At 39.0% G+C, this 17,113-nt stretch overlaps 1 protein-coding gene across 6 annotated transcripts in view; it reads right to left on the reverse strand.

The window, feature by feature from the left end:
• arhgap32 (Rho GTPase activating protein 32) overlaps positions 1-17,113 on the reverse strand; it is a 169,347-nt gene that overhangs the window by 22,771 nt on the left and 129,463 nt on the right. For all 6 annotated transcript variants that reach the window (XM_062960952.1, XM_062960953.1, XM_062960950.1 and 3 more), the window contains 3 exons: positions 10,725-10,874; positions 1,310-1,412; positions 304-448 (listed from right to left, as the gene is read on the reverse strand). In XM_062960952.1, the coding sequence (XP_062817022.1) occupies positions 304-448; positions 1,310-1,412; positions 10,725-10,874 (398 nt within the window). The remainder of the gene's footprint in view (positions 1-303; positions 449-1,309; positions 1,413-10,724; positions 10,875-17,113) is intronic.

Here is a 17,113-nt window from a genome sequence, read left to right on the forward strand (position 1 = left end):
CACAACAGAAGAGATACATGTGGACATGATTCACATTAATGCTGCCCCTATTCAAGGATTATTTCATACTACACAATTTTAACATTGTGATTCCACCTTAACTGCTATGGCTGCATCCTATAGAATCCTGGAATTTGTAGTATGGTGAAGCACGTAGAGCACTACAGCTGAAAAGTCTACATACCTTTCCCCTAAAACTGCAAATCCCAGGATTCTATAAGATGAAACCAATATCATCATAGTGCTATATGTACTTAGTGTCAAAGAGTCAAAGGATAAAAAAAAATTACATCTTGCACTTACTGAAAATTTCTCATAGAGCTGATAGGTGAGAAGAGGATTTGGGAGTTCGCGGAAGTAGAGCTTACAGAGCGAACCCACACAGTGTATGTCCTGAATATATATATCTTTTGTCAAGTCAGGGATTTGTTCCGAGTCAAACTCATGCCTGGAGAAAGTGAATAACGGAGGAGGTGGTAAAGAGACAAAACAGGAGAATATTCAATAAAAATGAACAGTGATAATTTCCAGAAAAAGAAGGCAAGCTAAAATATATTTCATAAGACACATAGCATGCACTCTATATGGATACTACCCAAATAGATACATGTAAATAAACAAACATAAGGCTCCCAATTCTTGTTTAGGTAGGTACTGTCCTCTTTCAAAATTGCATTTCATTTCAATCTGGAGACTAGAAAGCAAACTGATGAACACGATGGAACATTTCATGCCCAAATCATGATGTTCAAATTTTGAGAAATACCATGCCAACCACAGAATCAAGAATCAGAGGAGGCAAATCTTGTGGTTGGCCTTCATTGTCCATATAAATTAGAGAGAGCTATAACTCAAAAAGGCTTTCTTGTGAGAACCATGGATGAATATGCTTTTCCATGCTGGATAAAAATACTTGGACATTGCTGTTTCAGATTAGTGAAGCTTAGACACACAAGAACTAATGTGGTGAGTCAGACAACTAGAGTTTCTGAAGCTCACTCCCACATGAGCCATAAATAAAGCTGCAAATAATTTGCTATCCTACATACATTCTGGATTGAAAAATCATACACAGGAGCCCTTGAACAACATAACTGTTCTGCAATCCAGTGGCATGCTTTTTCTTTCTTTCTTTGACACATCACAAAGGAGTCACGCTGCCCTTCAACATTTAATTGTTCTTAGAATTAGACCAGAAAATCAATTTATTATGTGTATGATTTGGTGAGGAAAGTGTTCACACAGTGAATGAGGCTTTTCAGAATTAGCACATCCTGGACTTGAAAAACACAATACATGCAAAACAAACCGTAGCTTTTGGATATTGGACGCAATCCCGGAGAGGCGATATATTCCATCCACAATGCCATGCTTTTCGATAAATTCAGTGCAACTCTTGAGAACCTGGGGGACTTAAAAGAAAAAAAGAAATGCAATTAATTGACCATGAAATGTTCTCACTCTGATCATGCCAGGTTTTACATAGAAGTCCTTTGGGAAACTGTATGAAAATTTCAAGGGACCTAAATCTATATAACCTTCAACCACTGTAAATAGAAATAATTTTCAAAGTACTGAAAATTAGGTATTTTTATGATATTCAAGACATACTATCCCATAAATATGTCTTTTCAGATAGTGGCTTGAGTCCATAATTTACCCAAGGAATATAAATAATAAAAGGATTTCAGATTTCTCCAAATACACCCATTTGATTATCTAATGTGTATCTTAACTTTCCTGACACAGACCAGAATATATTTGACTGTCTTTGTACAGAGACCTCCTAACATTTCCCATGATTCCACAGCCTCTAATCATGAAGCATTGAATATCCTTTTGCTTCCCAAAGAAGCACATTCACCATGAAATGCCTTTGTATTATACTTTTCTTCAGTGTACCATTAGATTCACTGGGATTGTAGAAACCACAGACACATTGAAAGGCAGAAGGGTGCGTGTTATAGCATAACTACTATGTAACTATACGAGTGTAGTTTTACGTTATGCAAGCATGATTTAAGATTTTGGCAGTATGTCTATACCTGAATGCTTTCAACATTGCAACAGAAAAAAAAACAATGGGGCAAGTCACAACTACAACTTTCAGAGGATACCAGGTGTGTAGTTAATCTGTAACTGAAAAGGCAGGAACTCCGATTTGGATCAACCAGAAAGCAGGTAGTACTAGGCACACATTAACATTCAGGCCAATATAGCAATCAGCAGGCCAGTTGAAAAAAGTCTCCTGCTATATACTTTTAGAGCAGGAAATATCCACCAGATACGATTGATCTCAGTGAAAGGTATCCACATATTTCAAGTATTCTCCTGCTTTAAAAATAAAATTGTCACTGCACATACTTCACCTATACCACATACCACTATGAGGCAACTTTATCAAAACTCTGACTTTTTGAATATTTTTATAAAATAAGATTTCATGACATCTCTTACAATCTGCAAGATCCTGCAACAAATCAATCCCACTGTCAGTGGCTATAGTTAGTCTCTCTTTCTTGAAAGTTATGCTTTAAAACATGCAGTGTTACTGTATTCTTATTTAACATCCACTGCTCCCTTTCGAGGGAGACTGGAGCAGAACACAAATCTGTCGCACCGAGAGCACACACGCATGCGTTTCCCAATGGTCTCTGGCACCGTCCGCACCACCTGCCTGAACAGCCTAATTGAAGCCGGTCCCGGAGAACAAGCTCAGCATGTTTCCACCGCTTTCACCCCCTGGAGCTTTCCAGCCTTATAAACAAACAGCATGGCAGTGTGTTGTATTTGTCACAATTAAGTTTCAGGAGCACCCTGCTGTGACATTTCACATCAAGCCCAAATAGGAAAGAGAAGGAGGGGTAGCTGGGACCCAGTTGTTGCAGTATGGTCAAGTCACTGGCTCTTTTGCCAGGTCAAAAAGAACACTGAATTGACAATGCACACATCAGACTCATGTGCCCGGCAGATATGATGGGTATATAATTAATTCTCTAGTCTTATTGTCACAATAAATAAGAGACCCACTAACTATTCAACTGTGACAGAAATGACTAATTCAAAAGCCCTCCAAATGCATTGTTAAATATCCAAAATTAAGCCAATGTTGCATTAACTGGTCTAGTGCTGCTAGACAACTAGTGTGATATACTGTTTAAAGTGCTGGCTAAACTAGAATTTGAAAAGACCATGTTCAAATAATCCTGCCAAGAAAACTCTATGACAAGATCACTTGAAAGCACATAATAATAACTGCTGATAATTATAGTATTTTTGATAATGACAATCAGATACTCCAGACTGCTTGATTATGATCTGTCTTCCTGTTTTTCCTATTCACGAATAGCTTTGTGCTCTCTTTCTATGCAGGTGTAATTTGCTAGCATTCTTTATTTAGATGGAAATTCACACCAACAGTTTACTGGCACAAGTTATCACATACATTACAAACGTGCATTTTAGTGTTAGAAATATCATTGATCTTTAGTAACATGTGCAACTCCCCCAAATTTTGTCTGACACAATAAGCTTTCAAAAGCTCTTCCATGCTCCTTTGATAGACAAAGGAACTAAACTGAAACATAATGTCCATGTCATTGATACAAGTTGCCTTTCTGCAATGTGTTATTTGTTTATTGCAGAGAATTGTACATCTTTTCCTCAAATTGCAACAGTTTTGAGAAAGGAATTCTATCTTACAATCCAACTGAAAAATGGAAATGTTGGTCTTATTTTAAATATGTGCAATCTCAGAGAAGAAGGGATAAACATCCTTTGGTTCTCCACATGCTGCAATAAACAGGAAAGATAGGCCTTTTGATATATTCACTGTAGAAACCTCCAGAAAACAGTTGATATTCCAGCTAAGGAGTCTCTCTGAGAAAGAAAGTTGTCCTCTATCTATCTATCTATATATATGGGTAATGAAATTTCGGCCTAGGACAAAACAACAAAAGTACACATCCCAGAAACACTAAACTTGGCAGCACAACCCCTCATCCATGCTTCTACGTTCATACAACAAAAAGAAAACAAAAATAAAGTCCTAATTAGAGGGAGAGGAATAATTGTTTTTATCCAATTGCTGCCAGTTAGAAGGCTAAGCTCCGCCCACTTGGTCTCCTAGCAACCCACTCAGCCCAGGGAATAGGCAGACTTAGGCCTCACTTAGGCCTCTTCCACACTGTCTATAAAATACAGATTATCTGGTTTTAACTGGATTATATGGCAGTGTAGACTCAAGGCCCTTCCATACAGCTATATAACCCATTTATAATGGACTTAATGTCAGGGGGAAACCTTTACCCTTTACCTTAACTACCATCAATTCCTCAATACTTTATTTCCCATACCACCATACTTCGCCACAGCAACGCGTGGCCGGGCACAGCTAGTTATTAACTAAAAGGGGGAATCTGAAGACAAGGGAACAACAGATGAACTCTATGGACCCCACTATCCTATAAGCTATTAGTAGAGTGGGCAGGATGTTCATCTCTTCTCTTCTGGAAATGGACATATTTGAGTAAGACCAATATTTATTTCCCCAGTGAAGAAGAGAGGAATATCCTTTGGATGTAATTTGCTAGACTGAGGAAAACTATTTTCCCAAGAGGAGTAACTTCCAGGGAATGACAACAGACCCAAACAAGACCCGATCCATATGCTAAGTGTGGATATCAATAACTTCTCTCTCATGGAATAAAGTTAGAAGACAAATAAAGTGTTGTGGAGATCGAAAGCTGCTTGTCCTTTGTACTCCCGTCTCCCTTGTCCTGGCCCATTGCTTCCTCCTATGACCCATTTCAGTGTGGGAGATAAGAGAAGAGATAACAGAGAGAGATAAGAGAACAGATGTTCCTTCCTTCTCCATTTGGAATAAATCATCTGTAGCCAACATGGAAGACTTCCCATACGATTAAGATGTCATCAGTACAGCATTAAACTCTCAAAAACATAAAACAAGGCAAATACGAAAGAACAACAGGTTTTTATATTTGTTCCAAGTTGCATTCAACACTTCTTTCATGAAATTGGAAAATATGCCAAGCACAGAATATGCTTTGCCTGTGGCCAGATAATCTCATTATCCAACATGGTAAAGCTGAGAAAGCAAACCACCTAAATAGAATAAGCTCACAAGGTGCGTTATCAATTATAGTGTCGATTTGGCCACTATGCTGGTAACTGATTTATGGCTTTGTCTTCCTTAGCTTGATTATGAAGTTGAAGCCCTTCTACCGAAATATACAACATGGCAATTAACAATGTTCAAATCAACTCGAGACACTTGGATGGCTATTTTTAGGTCTTCAGTTTCTAGGCAACATGCCTCCCATGTTTCCCAGATGCTTGCCTATTTGGAGGAAGCTTGATAAATTTAAACATGATGAGTCTGTGGGATGCTCAGCACCACAGACTCCTCCTGTTAATGAAAGACAAAGCAAGCAGCCTGTGTTTCCTTTCCCCATTGCCAAAATAATTGCTCTAAATTCCAGAAATAGAGCTGCAAATTCAGGAATAAAAATTGGAAGACGACTTATAAAGCACTCCCACTTCAAGTGAGAATACAACACCCCACTGGCAATATGTCACATGAAGTTTTAAAAGTTTGCTGCAGTAAAGGAGAATGTGGGCACATCCAGATGTTAGTGGACTGTAGTGGTGCAGAGCAAGATGACTGGCCGATAATTTTGTGGTTCAATCCTATCAGATTTCTTGAAAATAGGAAATACAATACTCATTTACCATCCATGAGGTATCTGTCCACTACTGTTCATCATGATAAATAGTCTACCTTCTCTGGATTGTGGCCCTACACTGGTGCTTACGTTTCAAAGAAGTGAAAGAAATGCAATTATTCCCATCATATTGTTTAACAGAGATATTACTTAAAGCAGGGGCTTGCCATCATCCCAAACCCAATCCTGCCTTTAGAAATATTCACATGCATTCATTAACTGGGTCCAGCTTTTTCCCAAAATGAAATTCATGCCAGATTGCTATATTATGAAATACTCATTAAAACACAATACCATTAGAGGCAATTAATAACATAATTTTAAAAACATGTCACTGAAATCAAATACAGCACCATCTCTTGCTAAAACTATGTTAGAATTAAAGATTTTGTATCGTAAAAAGGAACTGGGTTGTAAATGATTTAAAGACACACAACACAACAAACCCTACGATGACACATTGTGAGCCAGGAAGTGTTTTAATGGCTTATTCTGTATAAATTCACAGAAAGGAATGTTAAAGAACTGCCACAAAGAATATTTTCCTTCTAGATCATAATAAACTCCTCTGCCAACTTTCAAGTGTTTCTGCGGTAGTTTTGCAGGCAATGGGTGAAAGGCACAGTTAACATACTAAGCAAATATTTTAGAAACCAAATCGTTCTGTCAGGTATCTCATACACAGTGCCATCTTATTAAAATATTTCCTCAAGAATTTCTTTGAATTAATAGATCTATTTTTGTATCGTGTCAGAAGCAACTTGAAAACATACTGCAAATTGCTTCTGGTGTGAGAGAATTGACCGTCTACAGCAGGGGTCCCCAAACTAAAGGTCATTTACCTGGCCCCCGCCCTCAGTTTTAATAATATAATATATTGTATATACATATAATATTGATAATAATAATATGTTATACAATATAATTCTAATAATAATACCATATAATAATATTAATTATGTGTTATATATTACATAGAATATTACAGTACAGTGGTATAGTTCAATATAGTAATATATAATGCTAATATTGTGCTATGCTAATAATATAATAAATTGTATGTACATACAGCTGCTCTGAGAAGGGTGGGATATAAATGTAGTAAATAAATGCAGTAAATAATTAATTTTAAACTTCAGCTCGGTTAAAGTCTGAAATGACTTGAAGGCACACAACAACAACAATCCTAATTAATTTGACTATCTCATTGGCCAGTAGCAGGCCCACACTTTCCATTGAAATCCTGATAGGATTATGTAGGTTAAAATTATTTTCATTTTTAAATATTGTATTGTTCTTTCATTGTTGTTACTGCTGCTGCTGTTTTGCACTACAAATAAGACATGTGCAGTGTGCATAGGAATTTGTTCGTATTTTCTTTCAAATGATAATTTGGCCCCTCAACCATCTGAAGGATTGTGGACTGGCCCTCTGCTTCAAAAGTTTGAGGACCCCTGGTCTACAGAGACACTGCCCAGGGGACACATGGATGTGTTATTTTCCTGCTGGGAGGCTTCTCTCATGTCCCAAAAGATCAGCTAACAGAATTAATTAAGGGGAAAAACACTTCATGTAATTGTGAAGTAGGAGACAATGCAAATGCACAGACATGTTGTAATGCAAAAGCAACACAACACAAACCAAAATAGCCATACATTGTTGGCAATTTCCTTTAGGAGTCTAGCCGTGTGTTTCAGCGAGTGGAACCGGGGTTAATGACCTGAGCTGCTGCCAATTTCAGCTATTAACGTAATATAGAGGTAGATAGATGCCTTCCTATAGTGAGGGGCGAGAATATGCTGACAAAACTGCAGACTGCATTGCCATAAAACTATCCAGCTTGACAGGGTGCCAGCAAAGCATACTGGGAACCTGTACCGGATGATGAACAGCTAGTGTTTTAGCAAACGTGGTTCCTTTTGCAAATGCTTATTCAGCACATAAAAATGGCATTAGAAGACATGGATTAAAGACTTCAAGGAAGGAAATTATCCTAATGATAGGCAGGTCACGACAATGGGGGTGTACAGCTAATGCCAAGCTTAGTACACAAATGTAGCTTCTAAAGAAAGCCGTACCCTAATATGTCAGTATCTGATGAAGTTCTGTTTTCCCCACATAATTTACATCCCCACAACATAAAAAGGAGGAAGGGGAGAAGGAAAAAATGGAATTGCACCTTTAGGACCATATGTTTTTTTGTTTTTTTGCATGAGCTTCTCTGAATACAAATCTACTTCTTCAGATGCAATATAGTGATAATAAATGTTCAGATATAAAGCATATTTTGGTTTTACTTATAATGCTTTGTGCAGATTTATAGCATAGTTTCTACAACATAAGGCAATATTTATATATTATCCACAGCGCATGGCGTATCTCTGAAGATTAATTTTTCAGTGTCTGTTCGAAAACAGATCTCTTCTACATACGTTCAATGTCCAATTCCTCTTTTTCACCTGCAGATAGAAGGTCTGCAGCTCAAAATGCAGAATCTCAACAAGGAATGTCCTACCAATTAAGATTTAAAAGATTATCAGATTTCATCGCCTTCCATTGAAGTCAGCTTTCCATCTAATCAAGTACTAAAAAAAAAAGCACATGCTGAAACACAAGCAAGCGCTGAGCCACAAGAAAGGCATGTGGAGTGAAAAACACGTCAGAAAACTCCTCAGGGCATAAGATCACGAAGCAGTAATGGAACATGCTAATTGTGTAAGTATTGACACAATGATGATTAATACTCAACATTGAGACAAAGGGCATGCCTTGATGGGATGATGTAAGAACTAAACAAGGAAATTTGCATCACACTGTATAGCTATAAAAGGAAGAAGTGGGGAATAATAAAAGCATTAATAGGATACTTCAGAAGACATATCTTAAAGCAGGAGAACATAATGGTGATTTGCATTAACCTCTTCCATTAGGTCAGAGGTAGGCAAAGTGCACCTCTCTGGACTCATGCCCTTGACCTCTCCAGACACCTTGGGACATCATTTTTTCTGGCCAATGAATGAATGAATGCATGAATGAAAGGAAAAAAAAGATGAATGGCTTCTTCTATTTATGTCCCCAAAAGCAGCAATTCACTTCTATATATATAAAAGGGTAATGAAATTTCGGCCTAGGACAAAACAACAAAACTACACATCCCAGAAACACTAAACTTGGCCGCACAACCCCTCATCCATGCCTGTACGTTCATACAACAAAAATAAAATAAAAATAAAATCCTAATTAGAGGGAGAGGAATAATTGTTTTTATCCAATTGCTGTCAGTTAGAAGGCTACGCTCCGCCCACTTGGTCTCCTAGCAACCCACTCAGCCCAGGGGACAGGCAGAGTTAGGCCTCACTTAGGCCTCTTCCACACTGCCTATAAAATACAGATCTGATTTGAACTGGATTATATGGCAGTGTAAAAGGGGCCCCGATGGCACAGTGTGTTAAAGCACTGAGCTGCTGAACTTGCGGACCAAAAGGTCCCAGGTTCAAATCCTGGGAGCGGAGTGAGCGCCCGCTGTTAGCCCCAGTTCCTGCCAACCTAGGAGTTCGAAAACATGCCAATGTGAGTAGATCAATAGGTACCGTTCCAGCGGGAAGGTAACGGCGCTCCATGCAGTCATGCCAGTGGCCACATGACCTTGGAGGTGTCTACGGACAACGCCAGCTCTTCGGCTTAGAAATGGAGATGAGCACCAACCCCCAGAGTCAGGCACGACTGGACTTAATGTCAGGGGAAAACGTTTACCCTTTACTTTAACTACCACCAATTCCTCAATACTTTATTTCCCATACCACCGGCAACACGTGGCCGGGCACAGCTAGTTTAAAAAGAAAGCAATCCTCACACTATACATTCTTCAACTTCCCCTTCTCCAGTTTTTTTGGAAGCTGTAAGAACTTGCCCCTAAACATATTCCTGTTCTAGGTTAGTTTCACCAAAGGGATATTTTGAGAATGAGTGAAAAAAATGAACACATAAACTTAGGTGTAACAGGAGTCTCAGGGAGAGGGGACCATAGAGTCAACTGAACAACACCATGTGACTGCCAGCACATACATTCATATAGAAATGTGGTGCACTCAACAAGTGCTACATACTTATTCCTCTTTAGTGGCACTTATCCTGATGTAAGATGAAGGATAAGTTATACAGTGTGCCTACCCATTCCTCACTCTTTACTGGGAACTAAAGTATCTTCCACAGAGCAGCAGTTTTCATCAGATAACCTTTTGGTTCCCTTTGAGCAATTAGTTCCATTCCTCTATAGCTCTCCTTTCCTTCCTTGTGCAAATGCCGAAGTACAACTAAACCCAGGGATTTTAGCCCCACCGGCTTCGACCTTAAGACAAACATTGGAAAATACAGCAATATGGACTTTGATGTATGATGCACCATACTGTTGCCAAGTAGAATGATACTTGTTTTGTAAATACATTTTCTTGTAGCAAAAATTTGAACAAAATGAAAAAAACAGTATGTCAGAAAGATGACAATTTATCTTTGGCTTCCTTCCAGATGCCCTTCATTCCTGGAAAATGGACTGGCCTGATTCTTTCCTAAACAATCACTGCCAGAGCAGCCTGTTTACATGAATCATCTGTTACTGATGTCAAATCAAACACAAGAGTGTGCGCTGCACAGAATTGTGATGTTCCAAAAGAGCCTGATGCCAGATGGGACATATCTGAAAACCTCATCTCTTAAGTGAATGGAAATCCTGGACACTTGAGTACAACTTCTGCATAAACGGACTTCTGCTTAGAGAACTTTCCTTTTCTCTTCTCACATTACAAGATAGATAAGGACCTAAGAGACTTAGAGGGAGTTCTCTTTCTTCATCTCAAAGTAAGACAACCATCAATGAACAGAGCCTCAGCTCCTCTGTAAGCATGGAGAGCAAAAGATGGGAGGTGAGATATCCCAGAGTACTAGTCAAACTCTTGGGAAAATCCTTACTTTTTTCATCCTTACCATCATGACCAGAGTTAAGGAGATGCTCTCCAAGGTCACAGCCAAAAACCCTCTCTTTTAAGATCCCGCGTTGCTTCAGTTTCTGTTTCGTTGGCCGAGACTTCATGAATGTGCGCAGGAACGTGATAAGCTTGCCGTGTTTTTTGGACACTGTGAAAACAAAACAAAAAGAATTCTTACTGACAGAAACATGTGTTAATTATACTATTGAAACAAAGCAGATTCTAGTCAAAGTCAGTCACTAGTGTGGCCACACATATATCTTTTCAGTCCTCTAAAATCTTCAGGCACACTACAATTAGATATGCAGGATTCAAAAGAAACCAAACTCTGCAAAGAAATGTTTAGTTATGACCACAAAACTGATGGGAAGGGGAATTAGGGTAGATCAGCATTATAGTTATGTCACAGACCCTTTTTAACCTCATAGCTTCCTAAGTGGTAGAGATGAGCAATTCAATGTCAACCACATAGGTAGAACTGCAGATGAAATAAGGAGGAAGTTTTCTGGATACACAGAAAAGAATTCAACTTCCAGAGCTGTACCTGAACATAACATCACACTGACTTGTTTAGTATTGGATCTGCTGCTTGTTATAGTGCTGTGGGGTGAACTTCAGCCCCCTCTTGATCTTGTGCTTAGCATTGAGGAATTGTGTCTTATTCTGAGACCTTGGCCCCTTTGGACCTGATAAATGATATTACAATTGTACTGACACTTTCAGGTCTGATTTCAGTCACACACCTGAATGCAAGGTCCAGTGACAGCCTGAGACATCCTCTCTTAGCTACAGCTAATTTTAGGTTGCATGCTTCTAATGGTGTGCCTCAACACTTGCATCTATTGGCTGTGAAGTACTATGTGCCCAAATATGTACAGTGTATTTATTCTATGAATTGTTATTATGTGATGCTTTGGGATTTCTTTTGTAAAGAAATGTTGGGTACAAACATCTAAATTAAACAATGAAATGAATATATATTTCACACCCTTTACTTCTAAAAGCAAATAAAAACCAAACAATTTAGCAATTGTAACATTGTTGGCTCAATGTTATGGTATTTTGATTTCTTTCAATTAGTACTGATAGTACAGTGCACAGAAGCAAAATATATTTTAAAATACAACAATGAGTATTGCAATTTAACTGCTTTTCCATCAACAATATCAGCTCCAAATTGCTGCATTTATGTATCTACACAATCAACTTTATCCAGATAATATAAATGGCTAAAACAAGTGAAACCACTTAAAAAGGAGAAACATAAATCTGCAAAATATCCCCTATGCTTTTTTCCCCTTCGACGTTAAATTAAACTGGACTACTATTTTCAGTTTTGCTAGGATTTTTCAAGCTTGACTGCACCAGAGACAATGTGTTCAAGATTTATAAATGCAGCAATTACAATGTGATAGGAAGGAAATGACCCTGGGTCAAAAGGGAAATAAAGTTAGCATATATCTGAATTAGCAAGTAGGACAATGCTGTTCATCTACAATGTCTGAGTGGCAATGAAAAGGAAAAAACCATGAACGAGCACACAAAGAAACCCTACTTACCTTGCTGAATTGCTTTTGTTTGCCAGCAATTCGCTTGAGACATCCTACTCAAATAAAAGTCACAACATGATGTAAATGGCAAAAGGGTTTCTTTTGTCTCCAGCCTTTTCAGCATCAGGAAGTTAGAAAGGGTCATTAAGCAGCAGTACTGCTAGCTGGATTTTCTGTGCTTTTGCTTCCTAAAGTCTCAATTCTAAAGTTCACAGTACACTGATGCCAAAAAAATAGCTCACCCAGGAATCACACATGACAGTTTCATCTTTAAGGAAAGTGTCAAGACGTCCTGATTTAAAGTGACAAAATATTGTGGGTCTTATCTAAAAAATACTTGGCAATATTGGGATACCAAGTTGAGAATCAAAGCTATATTTGAGCCGGCATTTCCAACTAAGAAGCCCCTGATGGCACAGCAGGTTAAACCGCTGAGCTGCTGAATTTGCTGACCAAAAGGTCGGTGGTCCGAATCCAGGAAGAGAGGTAAGCTCCCGCTGTTATCCCCAGCTTCTGCCAACCTAGCAGTTTGAAAACATGCAAATGTGAGTAGATCAATAGGTACTGCTCTGGTGGGAAGGAAACAGCACTCCATGCAGTCATGCTGGCCACATGATCTTGTAGGTGTCTACGAACAATGCTGACTCTTTGGTTTAGAAATGGAGATGAGCACCAACCCCCAGAATTGGGCATAACTAGACTTGATGCCAGGGGAAAACCTTTACCTTTCCAACTGAAGATGTGGCAAGGAGACAACCTAATGCAGTATCAAAAGCTGTTTAATTATTTCAACTCACTGTGGGTACTGTTAAATACTGCTGGGATGAATTTTACCAGAGTTAAACTTTGTTTGAAATTTTGGGATGAGAAAAAGGAAAAACCATATCTCATCTTCCATATTTTTATAACTCCACTCAACATTTCAAGGGGCATTCAAGAAAAACTGATAGCACCCATTTAAGTGTCAAAGTTCATCCAGGCTCATGTTTTTGCCTAAATTGGGCCCATGTGACAGAAAGCTATAGATTTTGATTTTGTTTATTTTGAAGCAACACATAGAGTGAAAATACACAGACTGATATTATACGGTTAGCTCTCTATATTCACAGAGTCTGAATCCACATATTCTACTATTTGTGCTTCTCTCTCTTTACAGCTTATACTTAAGTCTAAGGAAAGTTCAAAGCACATACTGCAGCTTTTTCATGTAATCCCAGCAGAATGAGATTTATAGCAATGTATCACACTGAGTCCCAAGTCCAAGAGACCTTGGCAGCAGTCAAGGTGCTCACCGACAACACTCCCTGCTCATTGGCTGACTGCAAATATTACCTTTACACGAGGTGTTTTATGACCCTAAGAAGGACAAAGGAAAAAGGCAGCACAGAGATATTTCAATTGCCTTTTTTGAAAAGCGATGTTAAAAAAAGCAGGCCTCAGCTTTGATGTTCTGGCTCCCACGCCCCTACTTTCCCTATTTACAGGGCAATCCAAGAACTCTAGACTTGTATTTGGGGAAAGTGAGGTAGCAAGGGAGGTCAAGAACTGCTCCTCCGCATGAGTGCTCAAATGGGCGACTCTTTGTTAACTGCAAGTTGGATTTGGGCCGGGCTGTGGCGCAGGCTGTTGAGCAACCAGCTGCAACAAATCACTCTGACCAACAGGTCATGAGTTCGAGGCCAGCTTGGAGCCCCGTGTTTGTCTTGTCTTTGTTCTATGTTAAGGCACTGAATGTTTGCCTTATATGTGTAATGTGATCTGCCCTGAGTCCCCTTCGGGGTGAAAAGGGCGGAATATAAATATTGTAAATAAATAAATAAATAAATAAATTTGAAACCTCTCTTATTTTGAATTGTTTGACTTTTACACTGCATTAACTTTCTGCAGGCTTTTTCTGACAAGAGCAAAGGACAACTTGGGTGCCGTGTTATATGGCCTTTCTTTTATGGACCAAAAATATATTCATAAGCAATGTTTATAGGACTTATTTGTGTCTGGGGACATGGGGCAGTTGTCTGCCAGCATGAGAGTTTGGCTCACATGGAGGCCATTGCTATATCAGATCTGCAAGTTCTTCCCATCCAACTGGCCTTGATGGTGTGTGGATTTGTGTGGTTGTTGATCTGTGCTATCCATCCAGCAATCTTTTCTCGGCCTACTCTGGGCTGGAAGGGTGAAGGGTAAGGTAGCCACTGCATCAAAGTAGTGAACAGTTGTTGTCTCAGTGTGTTGGAATTTAGATTTCCTCTGTCTGCAAGTTAAGGGCCTGTGAAAGTAATATTCCTATATATCTTCCTCTTCACAGAGAAAAACAGACAGCAAGTAAAAGCTGCTTATAGCACATAGAGACGAGCAGGGCTTTTCAATCCACTTAGAGGATCTAGTGGCAATTTCACAAGAGTTCACAGATGAATTAAAACCACTCACATCATATAGTTGTCTTATTAGAAGCACATTTGAAACGTGCCCTTTCCTGGTTTGGGACTCCTGATGGAAGCAGGCTTGCTAATACAGGATTAGCAGCCTAGCAAAGAAAATCTTTCCACATACAGGGTGACCCACATTTCCAGCTCAAAGGCCAGCACACTGGTTGCAGGGTGATTTTATTCTTGCTATCAGGAAAAGGTTGAAACAGGGCCAAAAACTAGAACATGTGTAGATAAGCAGATAACCATATTCTGTCTGGCAACAAAATCAAAAAACAAAGCCTTTTGTTCAAATAAATAAACACAAATAAATAAATAAATAAATTGCCTGATTTACAGTCAGCTCTCCCTGTCCAAAGATTCAGCATCCATGGATTCCCCACAATCATACATGGCTATTTTCCCGCATTTCCACAAAACCACAATTTTACTGTGCAACTGTATATAGTGGGACTTGAGTCCGCACAGGTTTTGGCAAGCACAGGGGCTCCTTGGGACCCAGAACCAAAACCCCAGAAGATACCAAAAGCCCACTGTATTTAAATAATTGATTGTCCCATCTTTCTCTCAGAACTGGGTACAAGGTGGCCTATGTATTGAAATATATCAATACAACACAGTTAAGTAACAAATATTGTTAACAAATATTGCATCCATGGATTCAACCAAATATGGTTGGAAAATATTCCAAAAAGCAAATATTGATTTTGCTGTGCACCGAGACTGCAAAGATGTTTTGTATGCATACTTTGCTGTTGCACTTGTTTAAGTTCGTCACTGTTTCATATATGGGATGAATGGGAACCTGCTCTCTACCAAATTTCTAATACAACCATCCACCAAAGTCATCAGAGCTGTCTGTTCCATAATCATTCATGCAATGCGTTGTGACTATAATGCAGGCCTTCCTGTTAACACACATATCACGAGACTTTTCAGGAAGTTGATTATGTTGTCCAGTATAGCGAATTAGCTCATTATAACTTAGCTCTTCCTGCCCATCATGTAAATTACCCTGCCATTTAATGCAAATTGTTGATTTACACTATAAAGGCCATGTTCTTATGGGTGCCAGCTGTTTACATACCAATCATGGTTGCGGCGGCACATGTCTGTCAATGAAGAGGTTACCGTCTGACAGGGAAACAAGATTAGCCATGTAATGTAAGCAGTTTTTTTTTTTTCAAACGACTCAACTTTACATTGACAGGCTTGTGCAGGTCCAGTGTTAGGTATGTGCTGACACATTTACATTTCAATGCATAATTATGCTAGCACACATTAAGGCGGTAAAAGAAAATCTTACTGTGAAACACTCCCACAGAAGCAAACATTTTGCAGTTCTTCGTGTGATACTTTATTGAAAGAATAAGTCCTCTCTCACCATAGAAAGTGAATCTCCACTACTTGGCCATGTCAGGTCCAAAAGAAAAGCATTTAATTAATCAAAAGGACCTGGAGTCTATTTATTTGAGCACTTTATAGTCTTACAGAGTCACATTGATCTAGATAAATGGCAGAAAGTAATTCAGTGGAATCCCGCTTATCTAACATAAATAGGTCGGCAAAACATTGGATAAGTGAAAATATTGGATAATAAGTAGGGATTAAGGAAAAGCCTATTAAACGTCAAATTACGTTATGATTTTACAAATTAAGCACCCAAAACATCATGTTTTATAACATGTCTGCCACTTGTTTGGGAGCACGGTTACACTTGTGTTGTTGTTGGGCATGTTGGCCTGCTGCGCGTTGCTGCCTAGAGAAACAGTTGTGGATCTGGGCAGGAGGCAGACTGTGTTGGATAATCAGAACATTGGATAAGTGAAGGTTGGATAAGCGAGACTCTACTGTACAATGTTCTACCATATTTCACATCTAAAAATATTACAAAATGTGTGGATGCATACTAAGATGGGGGGCCCAGTGCCGCAGCGGATTAAAATGCTAAGTTGCTGAACTTGCTGACTGAAAGGTTGGCAGTTCGAATCCAGGGAGCAGGGTGAGCTCCCACTGTTAGTCCCAGCTTCTGCCAACCTAGCAGTCCGAAAACATGCAAAATGTGAGTAGATCAATAGGTACCACTCTGGTGGGAAGGTAACGGCACTCCATACAGTCATGCTGGCCACATGACCTCAGAGGTGTCTACAGACAATGACGGCTCTTCAGCTTAGAAATTGAGATGACCACCAACCCCCAGAGTTGGACACAACTGGACTTAATGTCAGGGGAAAAGCATTACGTTTACTACACTAAGATAGAAATGTTGAGAATTTCTGCCCAGCTATAGGAAATAGGAAAGCATCATGTTATCCATCCATAAACTAAGGAAATCCCTTGATGCAGCTAAAGAGCAATATACAAATGAAGATGGCATTTTAGAAGAAAGAAATAATGGAATACTGCTTAGC

Source organism: Anolis carolinensis, unplaced genomic scaffold (assembly GCF_035594765.1).
Source record: "Anolis carolinensis isolate JA03-04 unplaced genomic scaffold, rAnoCar3.1.pri scaffold_8, whole genome shotgun sequence".
NCBI lineage: Eukaryota > Metazoa > Chordata > Lepidosauria > Squamata > Dactyloidae > Anolis > Anolis carolinensis.